The sequence below is a fragment of the Perca fluviatilis genome, chromosome 15 (assembly GCF_010015445.1).
Source record: "Perca fluviatilis chromosome 15, GENO_Pfluv_1.0, whole genome shotgun sequence".
In the NCBI taxonomy this organism is placed as follows: domain Eukaryota; kingdom Metazoa; phylum Chordata; class Actinopteri; order Perciformes; family Percidae; genus Perca; species Perca fluviatilis.
This window is the reverse complement of record NC_053126.1, coordinates 22,241,592-22,256,395: the sequence shown is the minus strand read 5'-3', so window position 1 is coordinate 22,256,395 and position 14,804 is coordinate 22,241,592. Positions and strand designations below refer to the sequence as shown.

The 14,804-nt window shown below is 40.7% G+C and overlaps 2 protein-coding genes across 4 annotated transcripts; both read right to left on the bottom strand.

Annotated features, from left to right (window-relative positions):
• Window positions 1-1,725: 1,725 nt before the first annotated feature.
• nucb1 (nucleobindin 1) lies at window positions 1,726-8,549 on the bottom strand. 3 transcript variants are annotated; one of them, XM_039825971.1, is made up of 14 exons: window positions 8,450-8,549; window positions 7,112-7,235; window positions 6,912-7,019; window positions 6,653-6,785; window positions 5,843-5,946; window positions 5,386-5,571; window positions 3,984-4,074; window positions 3,834-3,892; window positions 3,502-3,594; window positions 3,307-3,396; window positions 2,538-2,708; window positions 2,234-2,348; window positions 1,997-2,117; window positions 1,726-1,952 (listed from the first exon to the last, which is right to left on the bottom strand). In XM_039825971.1, exons 1-13 carry the CDS (start codon window positions 8,452-8,454, stop codon window positions 2,032-2,034), a joined length of 1,365 nt encoding a protein of 454 aa, XP_039681905.1. In that variant the 5' UTR covers window positions 8,455-8,549; the 3' UTR covers window positions 1,726-1,952; window positions 1,997-2,031. The 3 variants fall into 3 exon arrangements, with proteins under 3 accessions (XP_039681905.1, XP_039681904.1, XP_039681906.1); XM_039825970.1 differs by having other exon boundaries at window positions 1,726-2,117; XM_039825972.1 differs by having other exon boundaries at window positions 1,726-2,117; window positions 8,300-8,527.
• A 406-nt stretch (window positions 8,550-8,955) lies between these two features.
• Window positions 8,956-11,926, bottom strand: ccndx (cyclin Dx). The gene is made up of 4 exons (XM_039825359.1): window positions 11,505-11,926; window positions 11,184-11,399; window positions 10,213-10,539; window positions 8,956-9,402 (listed from the first exon to the last, which is right to left on the bottom strand). The coding sequence occupies exons 1-4, from the start codon at window positions 11,766-11,768 to the stop codon at window positions 9,253-9,255; spliced, it is 957 nt and encodes a 318-aa protein (XP_039681293.1). The 5' UTR covers window positions 11,769-11,926; the 3' UTR covers window positions 8,956-9,252.
• Window positions 11,927-14,804: the final 2,878 nt, after the last annotated feature.

Here is a 14,804-nt window from a genome sequence, read left to right as displayed (position 1 = left end):
AAATAACCAATAAGTGCCATTTTAAGAACAAAGTAGGGGAGAAAAAGTCTCCCAATCTGGGAAGTTATCCAGTAAAGTATCAGGATTTCTTAGTATCTGTACAAAAACTCCCCTTAATGCAGTATACTCACTCACAAGATCACACCTTTAACAGACCCACTGACAGTGTGTTGACAGCTTCAGTGCCACCTCTGCTCACAAACAGCAGCATTTTAAAGTTAGTCTTAATTGTGTTTTTATTTAAGCGTCCAAAACTGTCTTTAACAGCGAGATTCCATCCTAATTTTAGTTTATAATACTCTTGTTTGAATATTTTAAATTAAGGAGGTATGTTTTTTTAAAGCATCTAAACAGATGTATTGCCATATTCTCACTTTTGCATTACAGACACATTAATTATGTATCTTGGTATGCTATTTGTATCCATCAACATAACATCAGCTTTAAAATACAATGTTGGTATCTTCCAGTATTATTCTACTGCTGACAAAGATATATAGATACATTATTTATCCCCGGAGGGGAATGTTCTGTTATAGCAGCAGTACACGACCGTAACCACACTGAAGAAGAATAGTGCAAAGATCAAATAACATTGGACTGATTGCAGAATTGGCACTTCTTCCCCGTGAGTTTGTCCTTTAATACAACACTTAATTATGAACAGAATACACCTATATTGGTCTACCTGTTTTGCATTATGTATTTGCGCTAAAACTGCAACACAAGTGTATTTTATGTATTGATTTTGGCTGGAAAATATCCAAAAATAAAGGTTTGTGCATCCATAAAGGTCATGGTTACGCTCAATAACACACTGTATTTGCTTCTATAGCCACAAGACTGAGCATTTCAAAACAAATCCCCTGCGTCTGAACTTTAGGGATTGCATCATGATAAACACTGATTTGATGATCCAGGCAGCTTCCTGAAGACGTCTTTATTTGGCCGATATGACGGCGGTGACTGACAGCAGGCAGCTGCATGGACAACAGGAGAGGAGGGGCCCTGCGGGTCACGGGAGGTCAGTGGGTTAGAGGAATGCTGATAGGAATGCCCCGAGCGGCGGCATCTCATCAGCTGGACAACAACAGGTCCCCAGGGAGCCATGACAGAGGATAACAGGAGCACAAAAACTCTTCCCAACAGGATGACACACACACACAAACACACACACAACCACCTTCCATTCTCACCCACTTCTCTCCATACTTATATTATTCTATTGTAATGTATGCTGTTATTATAGTAGTTTGTATCTAACTGCTCTTACATATAAATACAATATTACATTACATCATATGTACAAGAGATGTAATGTAATATCGCACCATCTGCTGGCTCATGTGCCAGATCTGGCCTGTGAGACATTAATAAGCCCCCCCCTAACATGTACAGAATTTATTGTTACAACCGGCCCACTAATGTAATTTTTGTTTTTCCAACGTTTTGATCTTTTTATAATCATTTGAGTCACTAAAAAGGTTGCATTTCAGATTTAGCAAGCTGCATCTAATGAGTAAACGTCACCCAGTGCTCAGAATTTCAAGAAAAGGTAGGTGCTTTCTGCCTGACCTGCATGGAGGACGATGCCGTTCTCCAGAAATACAATCTCACGCAGCATCACTGTGGAATGACACGTAGCAGTGAGGAGAGGAAGCTGGAGTGTATACAGTTGAAATTTATCCCGGCCAGTGGCCCCCAAAATAGATTGATTTCAAGAAGTTTGGTTTAAATTAAGACTTTATTTGAAGAGGTTTATAATTTTACACTGAAGGCCATTTAAGGTCTTTAAATCTAATGTAGACCACAAAGATGAACACACAGTACGATATGTCATGGTTCACGAGCCAAGTCTTTCAGAATTTATACATACAGTTCATGTAATTTAGTCTGAGGAACCCATCTGGATATCTGTGTCAGTGCAAATCGGAGTATGTGTATGTGTGTGTATGTGTGTGTGTGTGTGTGTGTGTGTGTGTGTGTGTGTGTGTGTGTGTGTTTGTTTTAAGGCTGTCAGAGTGTGCTGCATTAAGTGTGTAAAGGCAGATTCTGTGGAGGTTCTGCAGGCAGATTATTCTGGGGCTCGGCTTGGTGCTCAGCTGGGACTTTTGCCTCTGTGGGGGGGAGAGAGAGAGAGAGAGAGACACACACAAAGATCCACTCAATAAGAACCACTACAAAATAAATCCATAACAACAATAACACATTTACCATATGTAAAATTGCTTACCTTTATTTTCCACTTGTATCTCTGGTTGGAACTGTAGTTCTCCATGAGGACCTGTAGGAGGCTGCCCGCCTGCTGCCTGCTGTTCCTTCTGTCTCTGGGACATCTCTAATACTGCCTGAAATTGAAACATCGCAATTGAATTATCATTCGAACATGCGTCAGGGTTATCACAGGCTGAGAACTGGCCGTTGAGTTAGTAGAATTCCAAGTTTGACCCCTATATGATGATGTCATGGGATCCATTCTTTAAATCCAGTTGCAGACGACATACGTAAAGCCGCGACTGACGTGGCGGGACAGTTACCTGCTGGTACTCTCTCCTCTGGGCCTCCAGGGCTTTGCCTCTCTCCTTCAGCAGGTCCTGCTGCTGACGCAGATTCTCTGCCTTCCTCTTCAGCTCCTCCTCTTTGTCCCGGAGTTCAACCTCAAATCGCTGCAGCTCTTCCTCGGTGTACACCGGTCTGGTTTCCAGAGTCTACAGAGACAGCAGTGGGAGTCGATGTAATGCAATGTATTCACACCACTACTGAAAGGTTATAGTTTAGTAAAGGCTTCACCATACTCATGCACATAAACTCATGAGTTGGTTCAGCTTCGGTCTAGATCTTTACTTTGCATGCAAAAGTAAATATTATACAAACATACTTTAGACTAAAAGGAAGGCATATAGTCCACTGTTGCAATGCTCTTTATGTCACATAATTATTACCCCTGCTTTACTGGAAGAGAAATCTATATTATGTTAGTCACAGAAGACGTACTGCTAGTAATACTACATATTATAAAAACTACAAATATTATACTTTATTTATATTTTCATCACATTCAAACTCCTCGCTGACACATTTACAGAATGTTTTTGTAGAATCCAACACACACACACACACACACACACACACACACACACACACACACACACACACACACACACACACACACACACACACACACACACACACACACACACACACACACACACACACACACACACACTTCCCCAGCTTGTCCTGGGATTTGAACCACAGACCCTCTGATCACTTTGCAGCCTTTCAGGCCACCTCTGGGCTCTTTACCTCCCACTCTTTGGGATTACTGAACTCCTTCTTCTCTGTGGATTTCAGGAACTCCTCCAGGCTGACGAGACGATCTTTATTTGCGTCCACCTTTTAACACAGAAACGTACGCTGCATCAGTCGCAGCAAAGCAGAGAGAGAAGTGGAGAGTGACTCACGGCACACGAGTCAAAAAAGTAAATAATTAAGACTCACATTCTTCATGACATGCTCCCTCATCCGAAGCCTTTCTTCCTCCATCTCCATCATGTCGTCTTCCTCATTCTTCGGGTCGTACACCTTCTCCAGCTGGAGGAAGAGAAATGAACAGATGTTACAGGGCTGCTGTGCATATCACCGCGGTCAGGTTCAAAACTTCTACTTTTAAAAAGCGTGCGATACGCAGACAAAACAGCTGTATTTTCAAATAGATGATCATCCATTTTTTTTATATTCTGTCATGTCATTTTAAGCCGTTTCATTGTAAAACCTAACAAGTAATACCTTGATTTTAAAGACATGATATACAGTACTGCAGGGTTCCGTACCTCTTTAGTGAAGAGAGCCTCCAATTCTTGTTCATCTAAAACACCATCTTCATTTGTATCTAAACAGGGCAGAGAAGAAGTTTATTCATGTTTAACTTACTGGCGTGATATGAATAAAGGACAGGGGTTAAAAGAAGAGGCGTCACTCACCATGCAGTTTAAAAAATGTTTTGGGGTTAAACTCCTGAGGATCCAGTCCATCTGTCTCCTCCCAAACTTCCCGTAGCTGAGCGACACTACCCTGAATATGGGAAAAATGCAGCAAAACATGTTTAAAGAACATTCTATACTTTGATACTTATTATTCCAATATGCATCTTGCACACTACTTTACATCCCACTCCATGTGTACTTGTCTTGATATTTGTATATTATGTTGATATGTGCCATATTGTTGTCTCTATTGTACAGTATATTTAGGGCTGCTTGATTATGGAAAAAAATTATAATCACGATTATTTAGGTCGATATTGAAATCACGATTATTTAACACGATTACTCATTAACATTTGGATATAATGGATAGTGTCCAGGGTATAATCTGTTAGTGTCCTTTATCTCACAGAAAGAGTCTTTGGATCAGAATAAAATCTGTTTTACTACTGTGAGTCGGTTCAGCTTTACACATATCACACATAACTTTACACAGCTAATGAACAGTTCCACACACATAACACAGTGTGCATCTCACATCACATGTTCACTCACTATGACCACTACTCTTGGCATTACTAAACATTGTGCCAAAACATCAACAATAATGTTGCCGTCAGTGGGCGTATTTGCTAGCTAACCTTAGGAAAAATCCAGCACATAGACGGTACCTTAGAGTAACGTTACGTGAAACAGGTGATTTAACGTCCCTGCTCATTTACATAGAGTTTAACAACAAAACTAAATGCTGAGGGAACATTACTATGTTTTTGAGCAGTATGCCTATGCACCCCCACTAAGCTGGAAAAAGTTTTAAACAGTAAGTGAATACAACGTGTCGGGGGAATACAACGTCTACTACAGCGGGGGGGCAAAGGCAGAGGGACCGCAGTGTTAGCTAACGTTAGCTGTTCCCAGACAACTGAGTTGGTTTTGCCTTTTTTTGCTCACCAAACGCTGTTGCCATCTTTACTCACGCTGAGTTTTTAAATTCCAGCGGATGATATGCACACGACTTGCCTCCCTGACTGGCTTTGGGAGGGGCGGATGTGCGCATGCGCGTGTCATTCAGAACACAAGACAAAATAAGAGTGTTCTTGCAAAACAGAACATGGCAAAATAATCGTTTTTTTCTTGATTATACTATTTTGGTGATCGCTGGGAGCCAAAATCGAAATCAAAATTCAATTAATTGCACAGCCCTAACAGTATATGTCTATATTACTTTTTGTCTACTGAATGTTTACTATTACATGTCTATTTGTTGAATGTATAGAGAGTTAACACCTACCAAAGTCAAATTCCTTGTGTATTTAAGTATACTTGGCCAATAAAACTGATTCAGATTCACTTCCACTTCTTTCCACCGAATAACCAACGTGGGTGCATTTGTGCGTACCGGAGCATTGACTTTAGGGTGCTGGTGGTGTTTGTCCTTAAGCTCCTGCAGTCTCTTCTCCTCCATCTCCCTCTTCTCCTGGTCCAGGCCCTTCAGGTACTCGCGTCTCTCGTGCTCCTTCAGCATCTCATAGCGCTTGAACTCCTCGTGTCTCTCGGCGTCGTAGTTCTCCAGGTCCTTGGTGGCCTAGAACAAAGCGCCAGACAGGGGCTTGAAACCAAAGAGGGGTCACATATGGTGTCTGGAACAATTACGGGCAGGTCTACCGTCATTCGGTCTGCTGTAATTGTAGCACCCTTGAGTCTGATCAGTGTAATTCTAGATTCTGCTGGACTGTGACTTCGTCACTTACTCATGTCCAATTAAAATCTTGTCAGAACATAAAACCAACTGACTGATTTCTCAGTCTCTGGGGTCAAGAAAAATCCAGTTTTTGATTATCTCTGGAGGATCTTACCGTCGAGATTAGCAGCTCGAGGTCTTTGGCCTCGAAGGTGTTTTGATTGTGGGGATCCAGATGTTCAAACTGCTTCAGCAGGGAGGCGTGGTCCATCTGCAGGCCTTCACAGCAGACACAGCAATTAACAGACACATGCTGGACTTTTGACACACATGACTTCCATTATGTCCTGCACACACTGAACACATCTCTGTGCCGAGGGGCTACATTCCTCTCTCAATACACACCTTACCAATTCCTATTCATGTGTATATTTCTTTATTTTTGGGCAATATTTTACATGAACATCTACGCTTACATTGCTAAAATCTGTCTGAAACGGTTACTGGCAATTGATAATTAGTATAGCTGTTGATTAGTTGAAGGACCAAAAAAGTAATTAAAGTAAGTAAGTAAAGTCAATCTTTTAAATTAATAACACTAGTTATTTTTCAAGTAACAGTTACAGTTGTCACAAAAAGCAAACCTATTGCTTCACACAGTACAGAATGTAGATCAAATGTGGTATTTATTATTTACTAGTAAGATTTGAAAACACGTTTGGCTCAGATAATTTTCAACATATGACGTTTTATGCAGGAAATAACATAAATTATAATTTAGTACAAAATAAACTTCTTATAAAAAAAAGACTATACCACCTTAAATATTAGTATTTGTCATTTGTATGTCTTTCTCTGATACACCAACCATCTAATTTTCCACCGGAGATCTTTAAATTAAATCTGATGCACTCTACCTATCTATCTAGGTATTTTACAAACACTCTCCCTCTGCAGTGGTCAACAGGAGAATGAGTCCACTCACTCTGTGTGTTGGTGCTGTCCAGTTTGGCCTTGAGCAGCATCCTGAGGCGAGAAACTTCCTGACGCTTCAGCTCATCCAGGCGCGTCCTCACATGGTGACCGACCAGGTCCAGCTCTTTACTGAGACGGCCATTCTGACGGACAACACAAGACATACAGGTGAGAAGAACAGATTAAATGGCACCTGTAAAAGGTAAAACAGAAAGCTTTTGGAGTGTTTCCCAGTATTGGGCATGAATGAAGGAGAAATGGACACTAACCTTGATGTCCTCTGTGTTGGCTGTTTGCAGTTTCTCTCTGAAGTGAGGGTCTGTCTCCAAAACCTCGATCACCTCTCTGAGATACCTGTCGTAGTACAGGCCTGTGTCCTGCAAGAGTGTGTTGTAAAGGACGGATTATTGGCAACAAACTGAATCTAAACTACAGTAGGCTACATGACTGAGACTACTATGATCATTACCGCGTTCTCCTCCGGCACTTCCTCTTTTGCTTCCTGGTTGTCTCCATTGCGATCAATAGGCACTGACCAGACCCCAGCAGAGATGGATAGTAGTAGCAGCCAGCTAGGTTTTAAGGTCATCGTCCTTCAAAATAAACAACAACGTATGTTACGTATTATTGCATGCAAAGCTTTGACTGAAAAGCTACAATTTTAGCACAGAAAAGAACAGGAGGCAGAGGTGTGTGAGAAATAAAAACCAAGATAAATGTCTTAGAGTGAGTGTCAGTTGTTCTCCAACATAATAGCTGACACCAGATCTTGTGCGATCGATGTGTTGTATAACAGGTGTGCAAAGCTTTCTTCAAAAATAATCCAGTTCGCTCTTTTATTTGCCACAGTCCATAATATAGGCTACAAATTTGGACCATAACAAATTAAACAAGATGCATTTTTCGTGTGAAATCTTAAATTATGTTCACACGCAAACTATAAAACAATTCTGCAGTATAGTATTGCACCAAGTTTGGTTTATAGTTGCTCGAACACTACTGCACTTTTTATGTAGATATCTTCAATGTAACGGTAGACGAGGGCAACACGGGACGGCCGCTTAATTTATCCTCCACATGACCAGTGTCAGACTTGTATTTAAAAAGGTGCAGACAGTGTTCATCACAATATGGTTCCCTAACTAGTACATGACTCCAGTCCGAAACACACACATGGAAAGATAGTAAATTAACTCCTTTTTATTATTTCTTTAGACGTCTTCACCGAGAACAGGAATACATAATATCAGATTTCTTAGGTGGATCGCTTGGGCAAACGATACATTTTGAGCAGGAACACTTAGCTAGTTTGCGAGCTGAATTAACAGCATACATTTAGATTTTAACACCAGAAGTCTTACTTAACACGGTTAAAATAACACGGTTTAAATAGCACATTACTATTATAAGTTAGGTATCCTTCGTGCCTGTAGCTAGCTATTTAACGTTAGCTAACTAGCTAGCTATCTTAAAACAGGGACAACACGGAGGCGGATGAGAGGAGGTCTCAACACAAAAAACATCTTTGCATGCATACGTGGAATCACCTGTGAGATTAAACCTATAGCTTGAGTGAATTACGTTTTGGTTTTAACAACATTTACACCTTATTCGGTTTTTAAAAGGTCATTTGAGAGGTGATATAACAGAACCTTACTGCGAGTTGTAGAGACGTCTTCTACCTGCGTTGTGTTGTCTTATATGTCACGATGTTCTATAAATTGTTTCTTTAAACTGCGCCGATAACAAAAAACGACAATTAAAATGTGTTATAAAACACAATATCTTTTAATAGCTGCTCTCTTACCGCATGTGTATTTATATTATCTGATCCGATCGGGTCGGATGCTAAAAGCAGTCTCTATTCGCGTCGGATAATTTTGACGTCATGAGATTGCAGCTGTGGTTTCAACATGCTGCCTTCAAGTTCTGTCAGAAATAGTGAATTCATATTTATTTTTTTCGTACAACAGCCTAAAATAGGTCAGAAAACCACGATTTAAAAAGAAAAACCAGCCATCAACACATTTGCTCTTGTAGCTGTGCTTTAAGGGGGTAGTTATATCCTAGCAAAAGTAGAATGAATTGTAACACAAGCTTATCTTCGTAAGTACTAGCCTATGAATACTAAGTGAACGCAGCATCATCCCATTGGTAAATAACACACGGATGCAGAATATGTACAAACGTTTTAAACGTTTAATTGCTTTGAAAAATAGATTTGTTGTATATTTAATTCAGTACACAAACATAAAAGTCATGGCAAGTTGAAATAAATTAACATCGAAAGAGTCAACAATTGCACGTGATAATAAATAAAAGGTTTAAATATTATGCATCAAAATAACATCTAGGCCTACAATAAAATTAATAGAAATAGATAATAAAATATGGCACATGCAAAACACATAATTTCATTAAAATTGTTCACTAATAAATAAAGATACAAAATAAATTAACAGTCACTCAATAAAGTAATTTTAAAATATAAAAAACATGTCAGAGCATTTTGAGGTCATAATCAATATATATATATATCAGTTTGACTGACGAACTTTGATGAAAGGTTTTGATTGATTCACACTTTCAATGCAACAGTTGATTCAGTGTTTAGAAATCAATCTCTCTCATGTCAGTAGGTGTCCCGGGTCTTTCGTTCTCCACCTCTTCATCCTTCTCCATGGGGCCCTGCTGAAGCCCACTCCTCAGCCGCTGTCGAAGGGCATATTCGATCATGTCACTGTAGCACTGCAGCACTACCTGGGGTGCAAGGCACAGAGAGAATAAATTATATAAATATAATAATATATAAATGATGGCATGCATGTAAAACAAACAGGTCCCTCAAAACACAAGTGTACTGAGTCTGTTGCTTAAAACTGATTATTTTTGCAACCCTCACTCCTGCAAAAAAAACAACCAAAAAACCTGAATAATCAAATCAGATAAATAGATACATGATAACCTATGTCGGATAGCAGGGAGCCAGGTTCCATTCAGCCCAAGATTATTTGTTGGGAGATGGGAGATGGGTCTATATCCTAAGCGGGATGGATAAGCACATGCAAAGCTGGGTCCAGACTAGTTTAATGATAGCCAGACAGATGGAAGGATGGAAAAATGAAGGGGTGCTGTCAATCCAGGAGTGGGCTTGTGAGATGGCTAGGGTGGCGGCGGTTGAAAAAATGTCAAGTAAACGGTTTGCCAGATTGGATGTCTACACTAGAAAATGGGGAAAGTACCTGAGCTTTCTGTAGGGCTCCTAAGAGGCATTGTGCTGGGGAGAGACGTGTATGATGGGCTTATAGTGTTGTCATTTATACAAATGTTTATTTGGTTTATTGTCTATTTTGTTACTATTTTGTTGAATTGTCTGGAATATTGTAGTGACTGTGTTATCTTTTCTTGATTTTTGCCCGGGTGGGTGGTGATGACGAAGGAGAGGGGATATGTTCATGTGGCGAATTGTATGTTTTGTGTGTTGTTTGAAAAATAAAATAGAAATTGTTAATCACAAAAAATCAGATAAATAGTCCTATGTGCAGCCTCAGACTTTGCAGGTGTACTCACCAGGTCAGCCTGGCAGAGCTCGGCCAGTGCATCACTCATTACAGCCAGCTGAGCGGGGCCCTTGTTGCCCAGACCCCTCAGAGCACAGTTCAGTGATGCCGCAGCAACAAGTGATGGTAGAGCTCCCAGAAAGCGGGAGTCACAGGCACACATGGCAGCCAGCGTGTCGCTGTGCCGCCGCAGGGTGGAGAGCAGCCCCTCCTCACAGTCACCACTGTCTCCATCTCCTCTCTCCTCCACGGAGGCAAGAAAGTGTGGGAGGAAGTCCTGCGGAGTCACTGCTGCTGTGTCCCATCGGAGGGTGGCGAGGATGACACGCTCCATCTCCTGATGGAAGGAAGATAGGTGCATGTAGCAGTCAGAAATGATTGTGTAACATTGTTATAGCAGATTGATTGATGATGAAAATAGTCATTGGTTACAGCCCTAATTGATTTGTCATTGTCATCCACATGCATCAGTTGGGGCTCTCATAACTTATGAGGCATCTGTTGTCATTTCATCTAATTTACAGTTGAAACTATTTAATTAATCAGTTAAATATAAGTGATAGAAAAACCAGTAGAACTAATTTTAAAAAGTTAGTTGTAGCCCTATTGGATTGTAAATTAAAGTTTTAAGTGGGCTGAGGCATCACAAACAGTAGAAAAATTCCCTCATTTGACTTTAACATCCTATCTTTACATTAGTTTGATACAGTATGGCTGCTACAACTCTTTAGAGTAATAACACTGCAAAAAGGTGAAAGGTATTCTACTTTTAAAACCAAGGTGTAACTGAGTTTAACTGAGTTTAGCCCTTAAGACCTATGCTCTATGCAACTGTAAGTGGGGTTAAAAGCGATGACGATATCAGGGACCCACAGCTGGAAATGACCCAACCTCTGCTCAGACTCCACTACCGCCCTGACTGTGAGGGCTCAAAGAAACCCATTTGTACCCACATGTGTGGATGCTGTGGGACTGACTCACCCTCAGGTCCGAAGGCTGGAAGCTGTATTCAGCTGCAGCACAGAGAGTGTCAGCGGTGACGTTGTCACACTCTGTGAGTTTGGAGGCGATGAGGATGCAGCCGGCAGCCAGGCAGTATGGTGACACAGGTAGAGCCAAAGAGGCCGACAGGAACCTATCCATCAGAGAGACAGACAGGGGGAACACTGCCTCATCACAGCAACACTCACAGCACACCTGGAGAGAAGGAGAAAGATGTGAGGCATCGGCATCACAGCTGCTGTGATGACATAACTCATCCTGCACCACCAGGGGAAACTGGAGCGTGAAAGAGTTTCATACCTCCAGGGCCCATTTGGCAAGGTCCTCCCTGCGCTCTGGCTCCCGCTGGATGAGGGTGATGTAGAGCATGGAGGGCATGTACCTCTCCTCCACATGAAGCAGCCTCTGGATCACACGATGCCCGGACACGGTGGGATCCCAGGCGGCTCGCAGCTGAGACGAGCCCACGATGTGGACCTGGGTTTGGGCCTCAGTCTGGCTCTGGTCCTGACTCTGGTCCTCCACCTCCTCGCACCACAGAGACACAGACATGCCTCTGTCCATCTGCACAGCCTGCTGGGTAAAATATCAACGTGTTTACGTCCAAATGGGAAAGAAAGGCGGCAGCTAATGTCCCGCTGTCGCCTGAGGAAGCTGGTTGTTCTGCAGGTAAACAGAAGCTGGGAAATCCTGTTTCCTTGTTGAAGTAGTTTGGGCTTCCTGTGGTGATCTGTTGAATATCACTGCTCAACTCTCGTCTCGGACTTTTATACCCAGCAGGGACAGAGAGAGAGAGAGAGAGAGAGAGAGGGAGTGGCACAGACGGGAGGAAAAAGTGTGTAAAAAAGGGGCATGGACCCTCGTGAGTGACATAAAATAATAAGAAGACAACAATATGGTCTGTGCAACAATTGCTTCAACAGGTGGGGAGAGGGAGAAAGAAGGAGAGCATGGGAGAGAGGGGGGGGGAAGAGGAGCAGACAAGTGAGGGAGTGGCCCGCAGGGACAGAGCAACAGCTTGTCTTCGACAGTGAAAGAGAGAAGGAAGGAAAAGAAAAGGCTACGAGGGGTGAGAGGCAGAGAGGGGAGAGAAAAGGTCATATACAGATTCTGACAATGGGAATGGATGACAAAAGGAGGAGGGTTTGTTTACAACGTGAGCACCAGAGGAAATATGTCAACGTCTGCTGTGGTTAGATAAAGATCCACAAGTACTGATATTTATTACATTTACCATTTATTATTAGTTTGTCTTTAAGCGATAATCAACTACTCTTTACTACTTTAATAATTCCACTACTTTAGTGTCTAATAATGTTCCAAATCATGTTTTTTCAAACCTCGTCAGGGTCGGCATGACAATTTTCTACATATTATTTTAAACATTTCCCCAATCTTTACTTTTTTTCTTATGAAATACTGGATAGTTTGACCTCTTCAGACCAAATTATTGAAATGAACAGCAATCTATTAGGGTAAAAAGAGTAATAATTAGTAATTTAATCGATTATTCAATCAAACAGAAAATGAATCAGCAACAATTCTGATCATTTATTAATTATTAACAAAAACTCCCCACATTTCTGGTTCTCGAATGAAATTCTTTTCAGTTTTTCTTATAGAACAGTAAATGAACTATCTTTGGGTTTTGGACTGTTTTCTAAACAAACCAAGTTATTTGAAGACATTGCCTTATGCTTTGGAAAATTATGTTAGATATTTTTTCACCGTTTTATGACTTTTCATAACCCAAACAATAGCAAAACTTTCCAAAAGTGCAGCACACAACCTCAAAACAAGCAGGAGCTGTATGCATAAAAAACGACACAAATATAAACCAAACAATGAATCAATTGATCAAGTGGATTGGCAGTCGATAATGAAAATAATCATGAGTTGTAGGATTGTAAAAGTTTGGGAACCACAAGTGGAAACACCATATGAGTTGGCCTCTAATACTGCATTGATCCTATATATTTCTTACCATAGGATAAGGATAGATAAGGAAAGATAGTAATAGTAACAATAATAATAAAACACTTTATTTATACAGCACTTTTCAAAATAAAGGTACAAAGTGTTTTACATGGTTGAACCAGGATTAAAACATTTCAGGAAAGCAATGAGGCAAATTAAATCAGACAGTTGAAATAATACAAAACTCTAATGGAATAAAATACCCAACAATAATATAAAGATAAAAACCATAATGAAACAGATAAGACATGTTAGAAATAAATCAGTGGGCTAGAATAAAAAAAGAAGTGATTTAAAGATGCCACTGATTCTGCGAGCGTCTGAACGTAAGATTTGTAGAATATGAATGTGTTTATCAAAGTTTTGGCTCTGCCTCCTTTCCCCCCCCCCCTCCTCTGTTCTCTGAGGATTCTCATTGTCAAAGCAACCTGTGGCCCGCTGCCCAACTCCCCTCCCCTTCTCTCCCTGCCTGCGCCTGGGGCAATCTGCTGCTCGTTTAAAGAGCAGCGAAGCCACCGGGGAGGGCTGGGCGAGGTATGTGCAACAGACAGTGGAGCCGGGCAGGTCAATGAGCCGTATTGTCTCCCTTTACAAATCAGTGTCAGACAACAGCCCCTGGCCTTCTGCCTGCTGCTGGCTCCTCACAAACACACTTCACACATTCATGGGGTAGACACACTTTTCACACACTCTCCGGGGACTCTGATGGTCACAAAGGGGTCGCACTCCCCAGTGGAGAATACAGATTGTATTTGACAGTCATTACAGGTGGCTCTTCAGACATTAGGGCTTCAATGGCAGCTCATGTTTCAGATTGGAGTTAAATGGACGACCACACTGACACCATGATTTCAGCTCAGCATCAATTATTCATTCTATTCAAAGTAGAGCTGGTGGCCATTTTCACTAACTATGACTAAGAGTAGATTCAGGTTCATATACACAGAGGCACAAGTTATTTCAACTTATTTGTGACTAAATGAATACATTTGATTGGACACAATATTTAAGCAGAACATGGTTAAGCATGTAATAGAAAGATGATGATTACGTTACTTTGCTTTAACTGTCATTTATAGGACTGAAGCTGTTACCATTATACACTGATATTTAGCTGTTTAACATATTTTACATTCTGTTGTTTAATCTATAACAACCCATCATATCTTAGTAAAAAGTGCAGTATTTCCCTCTGAATTGTTAAGAAGAAGAAATATAAAGTGCGCAAAAATGGAAACATTTAAAGTACAGTACAAGTACCTCAAATTTGTACATAAGCACAGTACTAGTAAATATACTTACATTCCACTGCAGACATAAATATATCAAGGTAACAGTGAGCAGTCAGTGGAGCTGAGTTAACGACATTAACAAAAACTATATTTCACATTTTACAAATGGAAAATCCACCCTAAAAGAAAATGATTTTATTATAAGAAATAATAATAAAGCGTAGCACTGAACACTGAATAACAAAACAGACAGCCATATGGGCACACTTTGTGATGCATAGCTGGAATTCCTGCTTGATTTCCAAACACTTAGGTTCAGTATGTCTAAAACAAAAGCATAAAGACAAATTCCAACAAGTGCCACCTAAAGACATTATGAATTCATGTCTTA